This window comes from Phasianus colchicus, chromosome 1 (assembly GCF_987193195.1).
Source record: "Phasianus colchicus chromosome 1, bPhaCol1.hap1.1, whole genome shotgun sequence".
In the NCBI taxonomy this organism is placed as follows: Eukaryota; Metazoa; Chordata; class Aves; order Galliformes; family Phasianidae; genus Phasianus; species Phasianus colchicus.
In genome coordinates this window covers 5,144,710-5,164,637 of record NC_143436.1, presented here as the reverse complement: position 1 = coordinate 5,164,637, position 19,928 = coordinate 5,144,710, and the positions used below count along the sequence as shown (strand labels likewise).

General features: G+C 44.1%; 1 protein-coding gene across 4 annotated transcripts in view; it reads left to right on the top strand.

Moving 5' to 3' along the window:
• The first annotated feature begins 255 nt into the window (after window positions 1–255).
• Window positions 256–19,928, top strand: part of SFMBT2 (Scm like with four mbt domains 2) — a 115,580-nt gene continuing 95,907 nt past the window's right edge. Inside the window, exons 1-3 of one of the 4 annotated variants that reach the window (XM_031609234.2) lie at window positions 256–354; window positions 13,151–13,320; window positions 19,019–19,113. In XM_031609234.2, the coding sequence (XP_031465094.1) occupies window positions 13,215–13,320; window positions 19,019–19,113 (201 nt within the window). In that variant the 5' untranslated portion in view covers window positions 256–354; window positions 13,151–13,214. Of the gene's footprint in view, window positions 355–13,150; window positions 13,321–14,061; window positions 14,143–19,018; window positions 19,114–19,928 lie in introns of those variants that run through there. The other 3 variants (XM_090134416.1, XM_090134412.1, XM_090134413.1) reach the window with 3 other exon arrangements.

Genomic DNA, 19,928 nt, shown 5'->3' with positions numbered 1-19,928 from the left:
TTTCGGCATTTTCTCGCTCAAAATTGCGCGCACGGAGAGACCGCGCTGCCCCGCACCGCCGCCCCGGCGGCACCGCGCTGATGCTGACTACCATAGGGGGAGGATGCGCGGATTTATTTTTAAGTTCTATTTTATTTTATTTTTTGAAACTGCTGAAAAAGGTCACTGAAGGAGTTGGCTGCTAAAAAAAAAAAAAAAAAAAAAAAAAAAAAGCCCTAAAAAGAGCGGCAGGCATGCGCACTGCGCGGATGCCATATTGGAATGAGTCTGCCGCGGGTGCGGGCGGAGGGACGGGTCGGCTCCGCGCAGCGGAAAAAAAAAATAACTAAAAAAATAAATCCCAAACTTGCTCAGGTAAGCGCCGCACCCTGCGGCTCCTTTGCACTCTCCCTGCTGGCATTTCTCTTTATTTTATTTGTTATTATTTTTGTGGGGGAGGAGGTGGAGGGAGCCGCTTCTTTTCCAAGGTTTATTAATTTTTTTTTTTTTTTTTAAGAAAAAAAAAAGAAAAAAGCGGAGGGGAGATGGCAGCGGGGCGTGGAATTGTGCTCGCGGTGGAGTTGTTGTGAAGTGTTTGCGGGGCCGCTGGGGCGCAGCCCCGGCCGTGCCGCTCGGTACCTGCGCTCGGGGCTGCGGCTGCCGCTCCCCGCTGCCGTCCTTCCGCGGCACCGCGAGCGCGATTCACCGCGGGCGTGCGGAGCTTTCTTTCCTTCCTTCTTTCCTTCCTTCTTTCTTTCTTTCTTTTCCCTGTCGTGCTGTAGATGCGCTTAGTTCTTTCTCTTTCTTCTTCTTCTTTTTTTTTCTTTCTTTCTTTCTTTCTTTTTTTTTTTTTCTTTTGCTTTTCCTCTCTCTCGTTTTGTTTTTCCTCTTTAAACTACCATCTGTCTTCATGGTGCTTCCCTGCTACGTTCTCACGCGACCTCCTTTTACATTTACTAGGCTGATGATTGCATGCCTCGGAAAGAGTTATTTTGGGTGTGCGAGTGCCTTTCTTCTGAATCTGCAAAAGAGGGGGGAGGGGGGGAGCCGAGCTGCCTCAAATAACGGGGAAGAAAAAGAAAAGAAAGAAAAGAAAGCAATCGGCTGTGCCAAAATGTGCAGCCCTGATCGCTACATATTTCCCCGTAGCGCTCCCGAACTGCGGTAAATGAATATTTATAAAGCTTGTCGGCTCAACATGGCGGATTAAGGTGTCTTTTAAAAGCTGAAAATAAACATTTTGGGGGGGGGTTGGGGGGTAAAAGGGGGAAGCGAGGTGCCACACGTTTGCTTCAACTCTCTTTTGTTGTTCGGAGAGGTGCGCTGGGGAATTCAGTGCGGAGGCAGAGGGATGGGCTCCGTCCTCGGGGTCCCCCTCTGCAGGACTTAGGGGTGGGAAAAGTACGGGGGTTTGTGTGTGCTGGGAGGAAACCACGAGAAGGAGCACCCAGACTTCGGAGCGTGGCCGGTTTGCTTTCGGGTGCCAAAATTGCAGACATGCCACGAAAGAGGGAGGAAAAAAAAAACGCCGAGAGACGTAGCGGTGGTTTATTTTGCATTAGCAGTAGACGTGTCGTGGGATGAGATGTCCTGGTGGAGCTGTCAAACCTTTCCTAGACAATCAACGGGGATGTGCTTCTTTTCCCCTCTGCTGTTGAGCAAAAATGCTCTGAAATTGCTGTGCACTGAAATTTGGGCTGACAAGTAAGTGTTGCAACGAGCATCTCTTCTACAGAAAGACCCTCAAAAGCCCGCAGTGATGGAGGGGAGGCGAATCGCAGCTTTTGCAAAGCAAAATGAGAGTTGGCGAGGAGTTTGCAGGGAGTTGTTTGTGCCCTTCCCGCTGCCTTTTGCAAATGCATTTTTCAGGGGAGTGGAGGAGTGAGGTTGTCTTGGGAGAAACTTCCTTGTTCCAGTGCAGGGAGTGTTTTACTGCTGCTCAGGGATTGCTGTTTTGTCGCTGCAAGATGTTAACTTTGGAACATCGATGTTTTGCAGCTGTGGGAGGTGATGGGAAGCTCCAGCATCTCAGTGCCCAGGCAGGGGTGGAGGAACAGTGGAGAGCCAGGGAGGAAGATGCTCTTGCACCTTTTGGGGATGTTCTTCAGAAACCCACCGTGCTGGAGAGTGGAGGTGGTGTTTGCCCACCTTATCGTGCAGGTTGCGTTTTTGCCTTCCCACAGGGCTCTGCTGCATCTCCCCATGCCATTTTCTCTCCCCTTTCCAGCCTCCATCCCCTGCCTGAACCAGGTTGTGTTGCTCAGGGAAGCACTAAGCTCATAGGGCAGAGATGGCAAAGGGGAAGAGGAGGGAGAAGGATTGTTATCTGTTACCAAACTATCCAAAAATAGCTTTCATCATAGGCAGAGCTGCCTGGAAGGCAGTGGGGCTGAAGTTGCAAAATCCAGGAGCACTGGTAGAGTGGTGGGATTTTCTCTGGGGTGGGAAGGGATGGAGCCATTGCAAAATGGGAAGCAGTTCCTTCATCTTCCCATCCCCGTGAGCACTGATTTTTGGGTGAGATAACTCATCTTTACCCTGGGGTATTGCTGCATTCCACCTCCCCCTTTTCTTTTCCTTTTAAATTTGTTTGCCTTGAAGGATTCTGCTTATTAAAGGAAAGAAACAAAACTAAAGAAAAAACAACTTAAAATGGCGTTTCCCTTTGCAAACTGCACTTTCTGAGGGGAACACTTTGCTTTGCATAGCATTGCTCTGGTGCAGCCTGCACCCCATCCATGTTGGTGTGCAACCTCCATTCTCAGCTTCTTGCCAGGGCAGTGGGTAAGGAAGCTCCTTGGGTTTAGGACCATAGATCAGGGGAGCAAGGGTGCAAGTGGCTTCCCCCCACTTATTTTTTTTTTCCCTCTACAACAGATTATGGAAGGAAGGAAAATAGTCTCACAACTCTAATAACTTCAGTGCTTATAAGGGATTAGATCCTGATAACTCCTCCGATAAGATGGAGGCTCAGTGTAATCTGTTACTAAGAGAAAATCTAAAAGCTATTTAAATAGATACAGCAAAGAGCCATCAGGCAACTAGTAGATTGTAAGTCACAAGGAAATACATCTTTACCGATTTTTAGGGGAACGGAATAGTAGATGCATTATAAGCAAGCTGAGAAAACACAGATATTCAACAGATGTTCTAAAGGATTCTGCAGAGGTGGAGTGTAACACAGCTGTAAGACCATCTGTAGAAGGCAGTACATAGCTGTGATTATGAGTGATAATTGGCTGGACAGACAGCTGATGTTTTAATGAAACATTTATTAAAACTTTATGCTAGTGTTACTAGAAATAGAATAAACATTGCAAGTGTCAGCTGTTTAGTCTACGGATATTTTTTCCCGCTGTGGCTTGTGCTACTCCAAGTGTGCTTCTGATCCACTCAGTACACATATGTATTTTGAGTCACTTTTTCAGGTCGCTGTTTGCAGCCATTGAGATGCTAGCATAATAGGAGAGTGCAGCAGGGGGGGGTGTGGTGGTATCCTGATGGCAGAGAAGGTGCTGTCTTGTTTATTCATTGGCTTTTTGCTGGCTAAATTCATGTTGATGTGGGAAGTGGGGACCTCAGGTGGTGCTGGTGGCTGAAGGATTTAGCTGGTGCCTGCTTGTGTCCAAGTGATAAAGGAAAGGATTTGAGAAAGCACCAGGAATTGAGGCACGTAGCTAAAATGTAGAGAAGGAGCTGGAGGTGCATTTCTGAAGCTGCACAGAGAATTGTAGAACCATTAAGGTTGGAAAAGACCACAAGGATCATCTATTCCAACCCATCACCACCGTGCCCACTAAACTATGTCCATCAGTGCCACATCTGCCCTCTGTGAGAAAATGACATGGGAGCCAGGGGGGGGCACATTTCAGATCACCTGAGACTGATGGAGATGTTGGAGTCTTTTATTACTGTGTGTGTGGACAGTGCAGAGGGTGTCATCACTCAGTGCTGAGAACAGAGCGCCGCTGCTGTTATGAACAGTAATGCTAATTGCAAAACAGCAAAGAAAGAGTGGTCAGATGCTGGAATGGGCTGCCCAGGGAGGTGGTGGAGTCACCGTCCCTGGAGGTGTTCAAGAAACAGTTGGATGTTGTACTGAGGGATGTGGTTTTGTGAGGGAATGCTGGTGGTAGCTGGACAGTTGGGCTGGATGATCTTGGTGATGCTACGATTTGATGAAACACTGAGTTTGTTCTATTGCTGTAACGTGCTGGTCCTTGGAAGCAGTTATTTTGGGATTAGAGTGGCTGGTGGTACCTCGTCAGTACTTGAATCTCATTGTTTCAACCCATCTGTTGATCTTTGTGTGATAGTTATCTCTGATGAAATCGCTCCAATCCATCCTACGGGTTTCCTGCCAGAAGATTTATATTAGATTTGTTTTCTGTATGTTATGTATCACTCCTACCAGGATTAAAAATGTTTGGGTTGCGGTGCAGGAGGTTTAAGTGATGTGAGCAGAAGACTGACATTTAAAAACTCACGAAAAAGTTTATTTTGAGATTGGCCTCTTGCAAACAAAGCATTCTAGAGAAGGTTTGGAGAGTGTGTTCACAGTTACTCCGCTTTTATGAATCAGAAGCGTTTGTTCTAAAATTAAATAGCAATAAAAAGGCATACAAAAATCCCCAAATGAAGCAGTTCTTGACAACTGATCAAGAGATCGTTCTGAGTAGGTGTGAAGCTTAAAAAAAGCTGTGTGCAGAACCTGTGCTATTTTTACTTGCATTCATGATTCTTGCCTTTGTGATTAATGCTCTTAACATCACTGGGCAGCTACCATGAGGAACTTCTAATTGCTTGGGCAAAGTCCTGAGATCCAATTTGAATAAAAATTATGGGCAAGGTTTGTGTTTATTTCTCTTTTCTTGGAGGAGAGGGCTACAGTTAGCCCTGTAAATGTGACTTGCAGGACTCTAGGTTATAATGTGTGGTGGAATTTGATTCTGGATAGATTATAGCAGGGGTTGCTGGCTGCCCTCCCATGCCCTGGGGGAAGGGAAGGGGGTGGTGGGAGATGTCTGTGAGGGCTGCAACTTATTTTTTGGCAGATCCTTCCAGCTGATGAAGCTTCTTTCTGGATGTTGAGTGCTGAGAAGGGCGTAAACACCTGTAGGACTAAACCCAAGCACTGAGCAGCTCTGTGGTGTAAATGAACAAAGCAGGGTCAGACCGAAAATGTCATTTTTACTATGAGGTGTTAGAGTCAGATGGTGGATGTTTCTTGGATTCCACTTTGTCTTGTTGCAGTTTTCTTTGGAAAATGGCTCTGACTGCTGTGTGGCACTGCAGTGTAAAGGCAGAACTCACTGCCCTCAGTGATGGGAGTTTGGGCTGGTGGGAGATTTGAGTTCGGCCCTAAATTAAGTCCATAAAATCAAAGTGTTATACGACTCTGGTGACGTGGCTGATCCATCCCTCTGTGAAGGTCTGAGTGGTGCCGAATGAGAAATTTTGGTACGATAAACAGCTGTAAGCATTCAGGTTGCTCATCTGAAAGGCTCCCTTGTTTCAAGCAAGGTGGTAGAAGGGGCATTGCAGATAGCTGACTGTGTTCTTCCCTACAGGTTGTTTTTTTTTTTAATTCCTGTAGTAAAGGTTGGATGTTAGGAGGAAGTTTTTCACACAGAGTGTGGTGATGCACTGGAACAGGTTACACAAGGAGGCTGTGGATGCCCCATCCCTGGAGGCATTCAAGGCCAGGCTGGATGTGGCTCTGGGCAGCCTGGTCTGGTGGTTGGCAACCCTGCCCATGGCAGGGGGTTGGAACTAGGTGGTCTTTGAGGTCCTTTTCAACCCAGGCCGTTCTGTGATTCTATAAAAGGACACTGGGGATATCAACTGTCTTCTTCAGGGCACTTATTCAGCTTTATCTGAAACAGGCCATGTTCCCAAAGCCACTCGTATTCAGTGGATCTTTAGCGTGTATGGAAACGCATAACATAGGAGGACCAAATTAGACAGTCAGGGAGAAGATGACAACTCCCTAGCAGGTGACAGAGCATCTCAAAGTGACAAAGGTGAATTCATGGTGATCTCCATCTCCTTGTCCTGGCACCTTGTGCTGACATTATGGTCCATGCAAAGAAGGTATAAAGTATCAGTGCTGTGGCAGGAAGGAATTCTGCTGCTGCTTGGAATGAGCATAAATAATGCAAGCACAGCGTGGGGGAAAGGCATACACTCAACTTTCTGGCTGCTGGCAGAAGTGCAGTGGGATGGTTTGAGGACAGATCCTGTCCTCAACACCTGAAGTTTGGGTGCTCTCCACCGGAGCGTAATGTGAAATAATTCCATCTCAGGAAGACTGGTGAGGCATTGGCACAGCCTGCCTAGGGAAGTAGTGAAGTCAGTGTCCCTGGAAGTGCTTGAGAACAGGGTAGTTGTGATGCTGAGGGATGTGGTTTAGTGGGTGTGGTAGGGTTGGGTTAATGGTTAGACTGGATGATCTGAGTGGTCTTTTCCAACTTTAACTATAATTTTACAGGTTTGGCCTAGTCTTTGGTGAAGTCCATGGCAGGGGGTTGCTTTAAGTCTTCTCTGTATCTTTAGGCTGCACTTAAGTGTAGGGCTGCTAAGAGTGTGATGAGTACCTAAGCTAGACATTGGTGTATTTGCCTGTCACCTTTTTTTTTCTTTTCTTGCATAATACTGCAGGGCTTTTCACTGCAGACAACTTACTTGCTCTTACTAGGTTTATTTTACTTTCTGTTGCCTTATCTCACTGCCACTTATCTTCATGTGTTTCCTGGATTTCGTGATGTGCCGGGTGGAGGGGATGAGAAAATTGCTTTGTGAAACAGGTCTTTCTCCACTGCCTTGAAAGCATGAGGCATTTGGCACCAGGGCAAGTAGGAAGGAGTGCAACAACCTGCAGAGTTACAGAGGGCAGTCACCTCCTTATGTAATCCCTTTCCACACAGTCATAGAATCATTAAGGTTGGGAAAGATGACTTAAGATCACCTAGTCCAACCATCAGCTCTTCCCCACTGTGCCCAATAAACCACGATTCTCATTGCCACATCTTCCCTTTTCTTGAGCATGTCCAGAGGGTGGTGGCTTTGCACCGTGTCTTCAGAGCTTAGTTCCCATCCTTTTTCCCCTCCAGGATGGCTGATCAGATCCTCTGATGATTCCGTTCTGTTTTTTTTTTGTTGTTGTTGCTTGTTTTCCTTCCTGAGTTATTTGTTTATTTTCTGTGGTGCTACACAAGTTATACAGCTATAAAGAAACATGCTCAAGTTTAAGAGCTGAAGTATTGGCCCTATTGAGTGGCTGGAGTGGAAGGGACCTACAGGGCTTGTGCAGACCATCTTTTACCCAGGGACAGGGATTAGCTGTACTGAGATGTTCTTCTGGACAGGTATCATCCTGACCCCTCCAGACGGGGATGTTTTGTGCCCTTCCTGCATTCATTGGATTCATTATTAGTGATTTTCTTCCTTGTACCCAAATCCCTTGTACTCTCCTTTAGTTTAAATCCAAGTCTTCCTATGCTATCCACCAAAAAATGTGGAAAATAGATTATTTTCATTCTCTTTTCAACTGCTTTTTTTTTTTTTGTGAACATTTTTGCTTCTCTGGGTTAGATGGAATTTTTTTCTTCCACTCCAGAGTACATCCACACCAACACAGCACTGTTCAAAGCAATGAGTTGTCCCTAATAAAATCCTCTGGGGTATTCAGTATGAAGGAGAAATTGTCACTTCATATAAATGAAAATATTTGGTGAGGGAACCCCTCAAATAAGCAGAGGGACAGGAATTGGGAAGAAGTGATCCTTAAAAGGATTCCAACTGGTACTTTGTCTGAGAAGGGAGACAGGCTCTTTCTCTAGGAGGTGAAAGCTGTTCCTTGATGTGTTCAATAGCCTTTCTGAACGAGCCTCCGTTTGCATTGTGCAGATGCTCAGGGGGTGTAAATATTGTGGCAGGCTGCCACTATCCATCCTTCATGAAGTGTGGTTTTATTTAGGAACCCCTGCCTGAAGGAGAGCCTTTCTTCTCTGCCATGGCTTTAGTCCTGAGCATCCTCATGTTAAAGGAGTTGGGTGATGGGCAGCATTGCCTGTCAGTTAGCTTTTTGGGGAAGCTGAAGACTGAATTTACTGTCTTGTGTTGCCTACGTGCTTTTGGGGATTGCCTCAGAGCATTGAAGAAGGTCACCTGCATTGTTTAAAGCAAAGACTGGAGATTTGGACTTCTAGACCTCAGAGAAAATGCTGTTGACTTGACCTGAGGTGTAAAAATTGGAGGTTATGTGTTGTGATTTGCAGTGGGGTTACCAGGAGTCTAACATTTACTGAGGCTGGGATGCTCTGGGATGTACATTTCTCCATGCTAAAGGCAATGAAGGCAACCAGAAGGCCACAGGAGTGTTCAAACAGACACCCAATGAGCAGTGAATCCCACAGATTGTGGGAAAGTGATGCTTTGGAGAAGAATCTTTTAGGGCAGGAGATCAACTTGATTCCTATATGCTTTGACTGTTCAGTGATGACTGATTGTATATTGTGTCCTGTGGGTGAGAAGATGCCTCGATGGGTCACCAAAGTAGGGGGAGCCTAATTCAAGCTGAGTTTTGAAGTGTCTGAACTGAGAGGCTCAGCACCAAATGCTGCAGTTTCCTGATGTCTGGTCTCAGTTCTTGTTCAGACTAGTTTTCTCGATTGCTTTGCAGTGGGTTTTTCACTCGTAGCTTGCAAAAAGCTTGAAGGCTGCGTGAAATCATAGGATCGTTTGAGTTGAAAGGGACCCTTAAAGGTCATCTAGTCCAACTCCCTGCAATGAACAGGAGCACCTACAGCTCCGTCAGTTTACTCAGAGCTCCATCCAGCTTGACCTTGAATGTCCCCAGGAATTGGGCATCTACCATCTCTCTGGGCAACCCGTTCCATTCTTTGTTGCCCTTGTAGGAAAAACATCTTCCTTATATCCAATCTAAATCTCCTGTGTTAGTTTGAAACCATTTCTTCTCGTCCTATCACAATAGACTCTGCTTAAGGGTGTAAAATGACACGTGGTGGTGCTTAGCTTTGAGAGGTCATTCACTAGCAGTTATTTTGGATCTCCCCTATATTCCACTTCAGTCAACTCAAATGGGAAAAGAGATGCAGATTCCTTACATCCTGACATACCTAGGGGTGAAGCCAGTGTTGGAGGAGGCAGGAGCCAGATCCTTGGGAAAACAGTGGTATTTTTACTTTTCCACCTTTCAGGCCTCCACAGTACACTGACATCATTGATGCACATAAATTATCCAGATAGAGAGTTTCAAGGATATAGTTTGGGGTTTTTTTTGCATCCTGTGTTTTGATAGCCTGCCTTTTTAGTATGTCAGTCCCTATTAATTAACCTTGTTTTGGAGGAAGTTCAGTTTTTAAGGAGTCACTCCAAGGGATGACCCTGGTGTGCTGGATTTGTGTGTGCATGGGTTACCTCTCCCTGCAGGGGCTTATTCCAAAGGAAGGAAAAAGAGGGAGGAGTGTACAGGAGATGAGAACTGTAGAATGGTGTGACAAAGCCAACGCAGGCAGTTATTCAAAGAGCCAATATTGATAGAGATGACAAGGCAGCATGTTTGAGATAATGATGGAGCTAAGACTGACAGCTGTGGGAAGAAGCAAATAAAAAGAGATTCTTTTTTATATTGGCTGCCTTTTTCCGCCTGTGAATTAGAAGTCTGGATGTGAATTAAGTACCAGGGGAATGGGAGCTGCGTGGGGGAAGCATCAGACCGGTTTGAACTACCAAATGAACAAGGGATCTGAAAGCAGGGGATTTTTTCTTCTCTCTTTCAATTGCATTTCATAATCCATTTCTTTTTGCTGCTGCTCGTTGTAGTGTCACCTTCAGTGGTTTTTGCTGCTTTTTCCCATTCCCTTGTTGACTGGCTGGCCGCGTGGCTCGTGGTCCTTAATTTGAGATGCACGTTTCTTTCAGATGTACAGAAATGAGGGAATGGCACTGTATGTTGCTTGTTTAGTGTTGTTGATGCAGGCTAGTCGGCATGCTGCTGTTAACAGTATGGCTGGAGACTTTGTTTGAAGTGTTAATTAGCAGCAATTAGTAGGGTATTAGTTTTTCCCTTCTTATGTCAGCTTTCTTTGCTAGTTAGTTGTATCAACAGGAGACTCAGCTATCTGGAAGCTTATGTTTGCATAGGAGTTTTGTCAACTTGTTGCGTTGTATTGGGAAGATACATAAATGCTTTCGTACCGTAAATTGTGAAGTAGATATTCCCGATATAAGAAGACATGTAGCTCAAAACAGAGTTGTCTACAGCTGAAATAGCAAACCTGGGATCATAGAATCACCAAAGTTGAAAAAGATCAACAAGATCATCTGGTCCAACCATCTACCTATCGCCAGTAGCTCTCACTAAATCATATCCCTCAACACAACATCTAGACGTTCCCTGAACACCTCCAGGGTCGGTGACTCCACCACCACCCTGGGCAGCCCATTCCAGCTCCTGATCACTCTTTTGGAAAAGTAGTATTTCCTAACATCCAGCCTGAATCTCCCCTGGGACAACTTGAGGCCATTCCCTCTTGTCCAGTCGCTAGTTACACGAGAGAAGAGACCGGCCCCCAGCCCACTACAACCTGCAGGTTTCTCCCTTTCTGTCTAGGTGGACTTGAGCTCAGACCCAGATGTGGCTGTTGGGCAGATTCCTGCTGATTTTCCCATCTGTTTCCCATTTTTGACAGGCAGTTCCCAGTGTCAGGGGAATGGGCCATTCTTGTGGATCTGGTGGCAGATTTGGGATTTAGCTACATAAGAAAGGGCATTGTTTGAATGGACATCTTCAGCTTTCTATCATTTTATGACTTTACTCAGTCAGCATCATGGGAACATTACAAGGTACCATCACTAAGATACCAAGTAGCTTATCTTTCCTCTCAGAATTTGTATTGCTGCCCCTGAGTTTTGTTTAAAATGGGAGATTGTTGTGCTTAAATTGATTTCTCTCTGTTCTTTAAAATTTTTTTCAGTAGACCCAGATTACCATTCATTGCTGTTTGGTCCTAGACAGAAATAGAAACAGTTGAATCTACCCAAAACTTAGCTTCAGCTGACATGTCCACTTCTCTCACATTTAAGAAGCTTGACATAAAATCCTGATACTTAACCAATTTATTATTAATGATGTTTATTGAAGTATTCTCTACTGAAAGATGCGGGTTTTTTTGACTCAGTAGACTGATTGCTTCTAGTTTCATAGTTAATTGAAAGTTAGTACACGCTGAGGATGAGTGATGCATATGTTATTAGGTTAGCTGCACTTTAAGTACTCACAGTATATAATATACTTAATTCATTAGCGAGTCTCACGTCAACAAAGAATAAAGATGAAGTGGTGTAGTGTCCATTGCAGTGAGGAAGTGATTAGTATTATTTATTGTGTGTTCCAAGAATGCTGAGCACTTTGCAAATATACTGCACTGAATCAATTTACAATCATCTCCTCTTTGGAGAAGAAAAAAAAAAAAAGAGTATATATTGACTTTATTAGAAGGTACTTTGGGAGTGAGGAACACAAACTACTGATGGAGATCTAACTTTGCTCAAACCATCTTCTACTGAGTGCTGTACCACCTTCCAGGGTCATTTGCTTCTACCAGTGATGCTTTTTGAAGCATGCATAGTTTTAGCATAGCTTAATTGCCACCACAACAGTGCTGTTGTAATTGCTTCAGCATACAGTCCTATCATGACTCAGTGAATGGAAATTACCCTTACGTTTTATATGTTCCTCGTCTTTTTCAGTTCCTTCTGTACCTTCTCATGTGTCTGTTTTTCCCTCACGTTTTTTGTTGGAACAACCTTAAAAACTGAGGATAAAAAATCTGTGACAAAGCCCTCTCCCTCTTTCTATTTTATGACCACCATATTTGGTCTTCCTGGATATCTTCCTGAGTAGTAAAAGTTGAAAAAATCCCGTAATATTTTTACACTCTTATTACCTCCTGCTTTGCATGGACTCTGGCAGTAAGCTTATTTCCTACTTTTAATCACGCTTCTTGCAGAGCATTTGATGTTGGTGCTGCCAGCAGAGTCCTCTCTGTCATCTGAGTCTTGGAGGCATCCACTAATAAGCAGGACCAGTCCTGTGTATCCTAAGTTCTGGACACACGCCTTCCTCACCATCTGTCTTCACTGCAGCATCTCTTGTATGACTAGCTGGTTCCCTCTGTGCCCATAACCTCAGCTCTTAGTTTCTCTTTTCCAGTCCTCCCTTGACACCTTGTAATTCATCGTCATTGTGAGTTTTATGAAAAGTTCACTTTTTTTTTTTTAATCTGCTTTTAAATGTGTATCTCTGGGTATTGCTTGTCTGATGGCTTACAAAGGCTAGAAATATAGTTAATCTTGTGTCTGATTCAAGATCTAGTTGGTCTTGTATTCCCTTTCTCACACTTTTTTTTTGTGGTTTTATTATGCTGTTTTTGAAACAGTTTTAAAACAGAAGAGTTTCCTCTGCCATCACAGCCCAATCTACACCTGACTTAGTATTTTCTACTCTAGATGGCACTAAATGGCGCAGTTCCCTTAAATTTGCCTTCAAAAAGCAGTTGCAGCACTATTTTATTTCAGTATCTACATTATAAATGCTTAACTTCATTTTCTAGAGGTTCTTCCAGTCTCTCCCAAATATTCTCCTTTAGAAACCTGGAAAATATTTCTGAAATGAGGTATTTCGATTGCTGACACTGTGTGAGTTATGTTGGAAGTTGAAGGCTGGACTTGGAAGGTGACTGAGTTGGCCTTTCTTGGATGCATTTTTTTGTCAAGGATTGTGAATGTTTATCAGCTTGTCCTCATCTCCCAGCTGGTAATACAGGGCTCTGGTCTGAACTTTGGGATGTGAATCCTTTGTGTTGAATATTGTGGATGTTATTACCACATTGTCATCTCTCTGTTGTTACTATCGTGATATAATGTAGTATGAAATAATATTGATATAATATGTGCTATCTTATGATACTGTTGCCACTTAGAGGTGATATCCTCTGGTGTGGTCTTTCTTCCAACAGCGGCTTCACTTTGGAAGAGAAAGCAAGATTGAAGAGCTGTGATCAAATACTATAATGTGAAAGCTACTAAAAGTGGCTGAGTGTTGGTGTGAGTACAGCAAATCACTCATTGTTTCTTTTTCATTTAGTTTGTGCCCTAGGAACTCTCTGCTGCAGGATGAATTAGGAAAGGAAGGACTCTTTCTCTGAACCATGGACACAAGAGCATCTTTCATCACTACCATGCAGGAGAGCCAGCATCTATCCCCAGAGAAGGGGCAGGGCCTGACCAATGGTGATGGGGAGCAATTTGATTCAGGTGAGCTCTCCTTTGCTCTTCTAGGTTTCCTACATGGTCACAGCCTTCCAGACAACTGCTTTAGGGAAGGTGGCAGCTGTTTACTGGGTGGCATTAGAGTTGGATGCCTTGATGGCCATTTTTTTGAGTCTTGTGGATTGGGGAAGGGTGTGTGTTCCATATTGTGGAGCGCCCAGGTGGATCCATGATTGATGAGTTGGGGAAATTTTGACTTTTCTTTGGAGCTTTTCTAAGGTATGTAGTAGCTACTTTAAATGAAAAGCAGTGGGAAACCTTTCCTAGGACATCATATTGTGTTCTTCCTGTCCACCCACACACTCTTTATTTTATTTTATTCTCTTTTGATTAAAGAAAGGAAATGAATGTTCAGAAATTACGGTATTTCTCCTCTGTTTTGACCTTTATCTTTGTCCCTTCAGATTATTATTTTTTTTATTACTTCAGATGAGAGGGCATCACAAATGTTATCCCAGCCAGCAGAGAGCTAGTTGCATGTTGTCCTTGTGCACATGAGTATGACTGCACGTCTGCAGTGTTCTGTGATGGGCACTGAACAATAAGGATTTGCTGGGTAAAATTGGCTCAGTAACTTCACCCTTATTCTGTGTTTATGCAGGAAAGCTCAGATGAGGAATTTGTGAAGCATAAAGCTGAGCCCCCTGTCAGTTACTCTGTACAAAATGTTTCATTTTTGCGTCGAGGTAATGATGTTGTTGCTAATGTGCTTTAATGCTTTTCCAGAAATCTTGTGCATTTCTGTAATAGCAGTTCTTCATCAAAGGATCCTGAGGTGTAATGGCAAATGAAAGTCTACTCTTGCATGTAAGCATTCTAAAGGGTTGCCTGAAGTCTGCTTCTATAGAAGTAGGCCCTCTCACCGGGGGTGAATCACTGATCCAACTCTGAAAATGCAGTGGTAACAGTGTTGGGGTGAATGCTTGAAAACAGCTTGCTTTGGCTTCGGTGTCCTTTGCTTTGGCTTCGATGTCCTTTGCATCTGTTCTCTCAAATGGTGCTGTGTTGTGCTGGAAGGTGTCCCTGCCTGTGTCAGGTGGATGAACTAGATGGTCTTTAAGGTGCCTTTCAACCCAAACAATTCTATGATTCCATGTTATGTTAAAGTCATTTGCAGAGCTTTGTCTTTGGTCCACTTCTCGTTGTTTCCCACGGAGCACCCCTGAAATTGTGTGTATTAAGAAACCTTGATTCATCCCACCTAGAGGAAGTGGGATGCTCTCTTAGTTAAAAACATAACAGTTATTCTGGGCTCTGCTGTAGATGTGAAAAAGCTTCTCTTTCATAGGGTTAACATAGAGAGCTGAGGATCATCTAGAGTTAACCAGCTGAATATGGAACTGTGGTGATTTAAGACACTTGGAAGAAAAAGTCATCATAGAATATCCCAAGTTGAAAGAAACTCACATGGATCATAGAGTCCAACTCCTGACTCCAAGTTCTGTACCTGAAAATGTTGTCCAAATGCTTCTAGAACTCTGGCAGCTTGTGGCCATGCCCTCTGCCCTGGGGAGCTTGTTTGTTCCAGGGCTCAACCACCCTGTCAATGAAGAACCTTTCCCAAACACCCAACCTGACCCTCCCATCACACAGTTCCATGCTGCTATCACCATTAAAGAGCCTTGTAGTTCTAGAAAACAAGTCATCCCATTTTAACTTCAGCACTGGGTTGTCTTTGAGTTGAGAAATCATCCTTATCTTGAGATGGCATTTCCAGAGTGGGCAGCCTTATCTAGTCACTGCTGGATCCATTTGTATCTATGAGAGAGGTGTAGGAGCCTCTAGGATGAGGTGCAGGTGATCAGTTGTAGGCATTGGGTTTGAAACAACAGAAACTGGCTTGTGGACCCTAAATGTCTGTGAGAATGTGTCTTGGTGACTCTCCCAAGGCTGTTCTGGAGGCTTGTTGTTGATCAGAAATTCCCCCTTACCCCAAGCCTTCACCTGTGTGTTAATCCTAAATCATTTTGCCTTTCAGTTCTTTGTGAGTGAACAAAGTCATGAATATATTTATATGCCTGTAAATAAGATAGCTTAGCAATTTCCACAAATACTGTAATTTCCAAAGATGTTCTCCTTCAGGTAAGCCTGGGAAAAATCTAAGCTTCTGTAGCCACAGGTTTTGGGTCTTTTATCTCATCCTGCGAGGCTGATAACAGCTGGAATAGTTGCATTTTTATAGTGTCAATGCATGAAGGACTGCAGAGCACTTTAAAGCCATTCAGGGGCTCAGAGATAATGACTTGTTGATTTTATTTGCCATCCTAGGCTTGTTTATACATCACCGTATTGTAGGCTAGCCAGCCTTGACTCTTTCATTAAAAAAGAGCACTGAGCCTAAGCACCAATAATTGGAAAGGGAGCTGATATGTAAAGCAGGCCTAATGCCAAATTTGTCATCTCACAGGGAGCTCTGCAAAACGTTGGCACCTGGGGCTCTGTGTTTCTCCAGCAGAGCCAGGACTTTATTGTAGGAGTGTGTGGCTTGAGGACTGACAAACAGGTTGCCTTTGGGATCATGGCTTTCTGAGTTGTCTTTGTATGTTCAGAGAGACTTTGCCTTTTCACTGGGGACCTACAGATACTCAAGGAAGGCTGGCAAAGGGTATCCTGTGTTCCTCATCAATAGGGGTTTTGCAGTGGGCAAGAAGATTTGTGTGCAGTCCAACTACTGTACTTGTGGGTGTAAGTAGGAATGTACCCCCTGACCCTGGGTCACCCTGCATCTGCTCACAATGTCCCCTTGCCAGGTTTTCTAGAAGGGAACAGAATCCATTTAAAAACAGATTTGGAAGCTTACATTCGCTTCACAATCTTTGGTGATAAAATGAAGCAAAATAAAACACTGATGCCATGATAAATGAGTACTCCAACATTATTTTTACAGACCTTGTAAAAGTAATTTCCTGATAAAGTCTGCAGATAAAACACTGTAGAGGAGTCAGACTGCTGATGTGTCAGAGAGAAATGAATTGACTGGGAGGGAAAGCTGTAGCTCACGTTGCTGTGGAAAGAATACTTGTAAGCCTTCCCCCTGGCATCCTGGACCTCCCTATTTGGCTTTAAAAAGGAGAGATCAGGGTCGTTATTAAAACAAGTTCTTTGGGGAGTTTTGTTGGACTGCATGTGAATGAATCTGTTGGCAAGGCTGTGGGAACAGTGTGACTGGTGGCTGTGGGTTGGCACATAGCAGAGTAGGTCGTGGGCAATAATACATCAGGAAGGACAGGAGGACTTGCTGCATCTGTAACTAGCATCTTTAATGCTAACGTAATTAACTTAGTGCTGCCAAATCCTGTCTCTCTGGAGATGCTTCTCTTTGCATGGATGGTATGTATCGAACTGCTTAAAAGTCCTTCTACCACTCCATGGAAATTAGGTTGCCTGGAGAGATGGTGGATTCCCCATCCCTGGACTCATTCAAGGTCAGGCTGGATGGGGCTCTGAGCACCCTGATCTAGCTGTAGGTGTCCCTGTTCGTTGCAGAGGGGTTGGACCAGATGGCTTTTAGTGTCCCTTCCAACTCAAATGATTCTGTGATATTACTCCTTCCCTTAAGAATGCTGAGGAAGGATGAAGAGAAGGAGAAACGTGCAGGACTAACCATGAAAGTTGGAACAAGAAGGAGGAATGACAACTGAGAACATACAGAGAGCACTGAGAGAAGTGTCTCATGCTTTGAAACAGAAATAGCTGGGCAGAGGGGAAAGACCTGGGGGTATGTTCAGGTGGAGATGACCTTGGGGTTGTTGAGTAGCCCACCCCAGCACCAGAAACACAAACAGATGATAGAACGGGAAACAACCAGGCAGAGGGGGTGTGCTTTTAGCTTTTTGCCTCTTGCTTTTCACATCAGAAGTTACTGGCTTATAGTAGGACTGTGATTGCTGGTGCCTGGGTTAGAAAGTTGCTTAAACATAGGAGTAATTGGAGGCCTCTGATGGATAGCCATATCTGCCCATATGCTCATGAACTTGCATACATTTAAAAAAAATTATTAACCCTTGAAATCTCTGAACCTGACTCCTCTAAAAATCAACTCCATGGGCTGCTGATTTTGAGGTTGAAGTTTTCTCTGATCATCAGAGTTGCGTACTTGCATGGTATAGCAAAATCTTAGCAGTTTGTGCACAAAGTTCATACTTTGGGCTAAGCTGTTCTTGTCTTTCAGCCAAGAATGAGCAAACTCCTCATTTTGTGCCTGGAGTTCTTTTTGGTAGCCAAGAGGCAGCTGTCTTCAAGCCACCTTGCCACCTTACATGGGAGCAGGAGTTGATTTAAATCTCCATATTTAAGCAGGTTAATTGAGTTGGTGGTAAGGAGCCAGACCTTAGGCTTGATGCAGCGGTTTGCAGTGTTTAATGGTGATGACAGCTCAGTGCTGCTCTTTGAACTCACAGACAAATCTTTACCCTCTTCCAACTCTGTCTCAAAAACCCTCCTCTGAGACATTTTTTTTTTTTCCCCTTCGCATACATATGTCTGTAAATAAAGCCTATTTCTTTCCCTTTTAATGATGAGAGATTCCCATTACACAGTATAATTTTCTAGTCTTGAAAACTGGAGACCTGTAGCAACAATTTCAATAAATTAACCCCAACATTTTCTTCATAAAACTATCTGGGGAGGTTCCTTAATTCAGTTTGTCATGAGTCACTTTAATTACATCATGACCACGTTGATAAATGTGTGTGCAGGTAAGGGTCTCTTGTAGTTTTCCTTGATAAATGCTTATTGCAAACAGCTCATTGCTAGACTGTAAATATTTTTGCTCTGGGGATGTAACTGAGTTTGCGAGATTGCCTGGGAACAAAATGAAAACAATCAGATGTGGCTGATTTTCTGTAAGTGAAAGACAGTTTGTTCTTAATTATTGCTCTGTGTGTTTCAGCGATGGTTTCAGGCCTCAACTCTGCTCTGCTCAATGGGGATATATTTAAAAAAAAAAAAAAAAAAAAAAGTAATGTCAACTCCTTCCCTATGGGGAAAGAAGGATTGTGAGGGGACACTGGTGTGGGTAGGGAAGGCATGGTGCAGAGCCCCAAGTCATGAAATGGGACAAGGATAAATGCAGGCAACAAGAATGCAACAGTGGCCGGGGGATTTGGGGGGGATTTGGAAAAGCAGCTTCGGTGCTGGTGGAAGAATCCCATTGGGGGTTCTTGGCTGTTGGAGGGCAGAGGAAGGCTGAGCAGGGAGAAATAGAATGGCAGATCTGAAACTGTGTCTCCTCAGCCCCAAGGGCTGGGTTGCTTATTTTTCATGCTGCTCAGCCAACAAGAACAACATCCATTGTTATCACCAGTACTATTGCAATTAGCAGTCTGGGGGAATCCAAGGCTGGGACATGGGCATGGCCACTGTATCCCTGTGATAGCGGGCTGACAACCAACTCTTATATCAATCCCTGTTGCAGTATGATGAGTTTGTTCCACTGTTGCGATGATTGCAGGGTCAATTTTGGTCTCACAGTGTTGGCTGCTAGAGTCCCAAAATCTGCTGAAAGTGTTTTAAGAGCCAGTCAAGCTGGCTAAGAACAGATCTCATGTTGATGTTTGTATCAGTTGCTACTTTTCTGCTGAACTGTTTGATACAACTTTTACCTTCTTTGGCTGTAATTTTGGGCTGTTTTCCTTTCTTTCTACTGCTTTTTTTTTTTTCTTCTTGTTTTCCATTTGAACAGATGAGGGCTCCAGCATTGAGGATGCAGACTTCAACTGGGATGAGTTCCTAGAGGAAACAGGAGCCAGTGCTGCTCCCCACACCTCCTTCAAACATGTATGTGCATTGTCTGCCTTGCTAGTATTGTGTGTGTTCCCTCTTCTGGTGTTCCTGACCAACTGAAATGGAATTCACTCACTCTGTGGGGAATTTGGCCTTCTGTGACAGTGCATGTGAAAATAAGGTGGAGTACTTCCTATTATCTGTGCAGCTCCTGGCTCTCTTGCTGCTGTTGGGTGACATCAGCTCTGTGCACTCAGGGCGCAGTGTCTATGCCACTGGGTTCAAATATCATTTATGAGGTTTCATTCTGCTCTCCTTGCATACTCATTTTTTTTTCTTCTTAATTTATTGATATCCTTTTCAACTTGTAGAGATTCATCTCACCAGAGTGTCTTATTTCCCTGAAGGTGTTCTCTCAGTGCATGATTTGCTGACTAGCAGGGTTGCTCAGCACTGGAGCCCAGCATGGTCCATAGAAATTCATCTCTTCAGCCCTCTTCCTGAAGATGCTGCCTCAGGAATGTGGGAACCAAACAGTGGGGTTGGTGATAACTTTCCTGGATGCATATGTTATATGCAGATGTTAAGGAGTCCTATATGTGTCATGGTAGTTATGACATGGTGGCTCCAGCCCATGTTAGCAGTAGTGTACAGAGCCTCTGAAATTTTGGATGATGGAGAAGATTGGAGTATGCTTTGAAGAAGGATCCTGTGAAGGAGCAGAGCCTGTCAAGGATATCGTATGGACCTGTTTTTCCATCTGCAAACAGTTGTTTAATGTCTTCTATTTGGCCCATGTGTGTGCTGTCCATAATCTGCCTTTACATGAGGACTTGAGATGGAGCTCAAACTAGTGCACAGATTCTTCA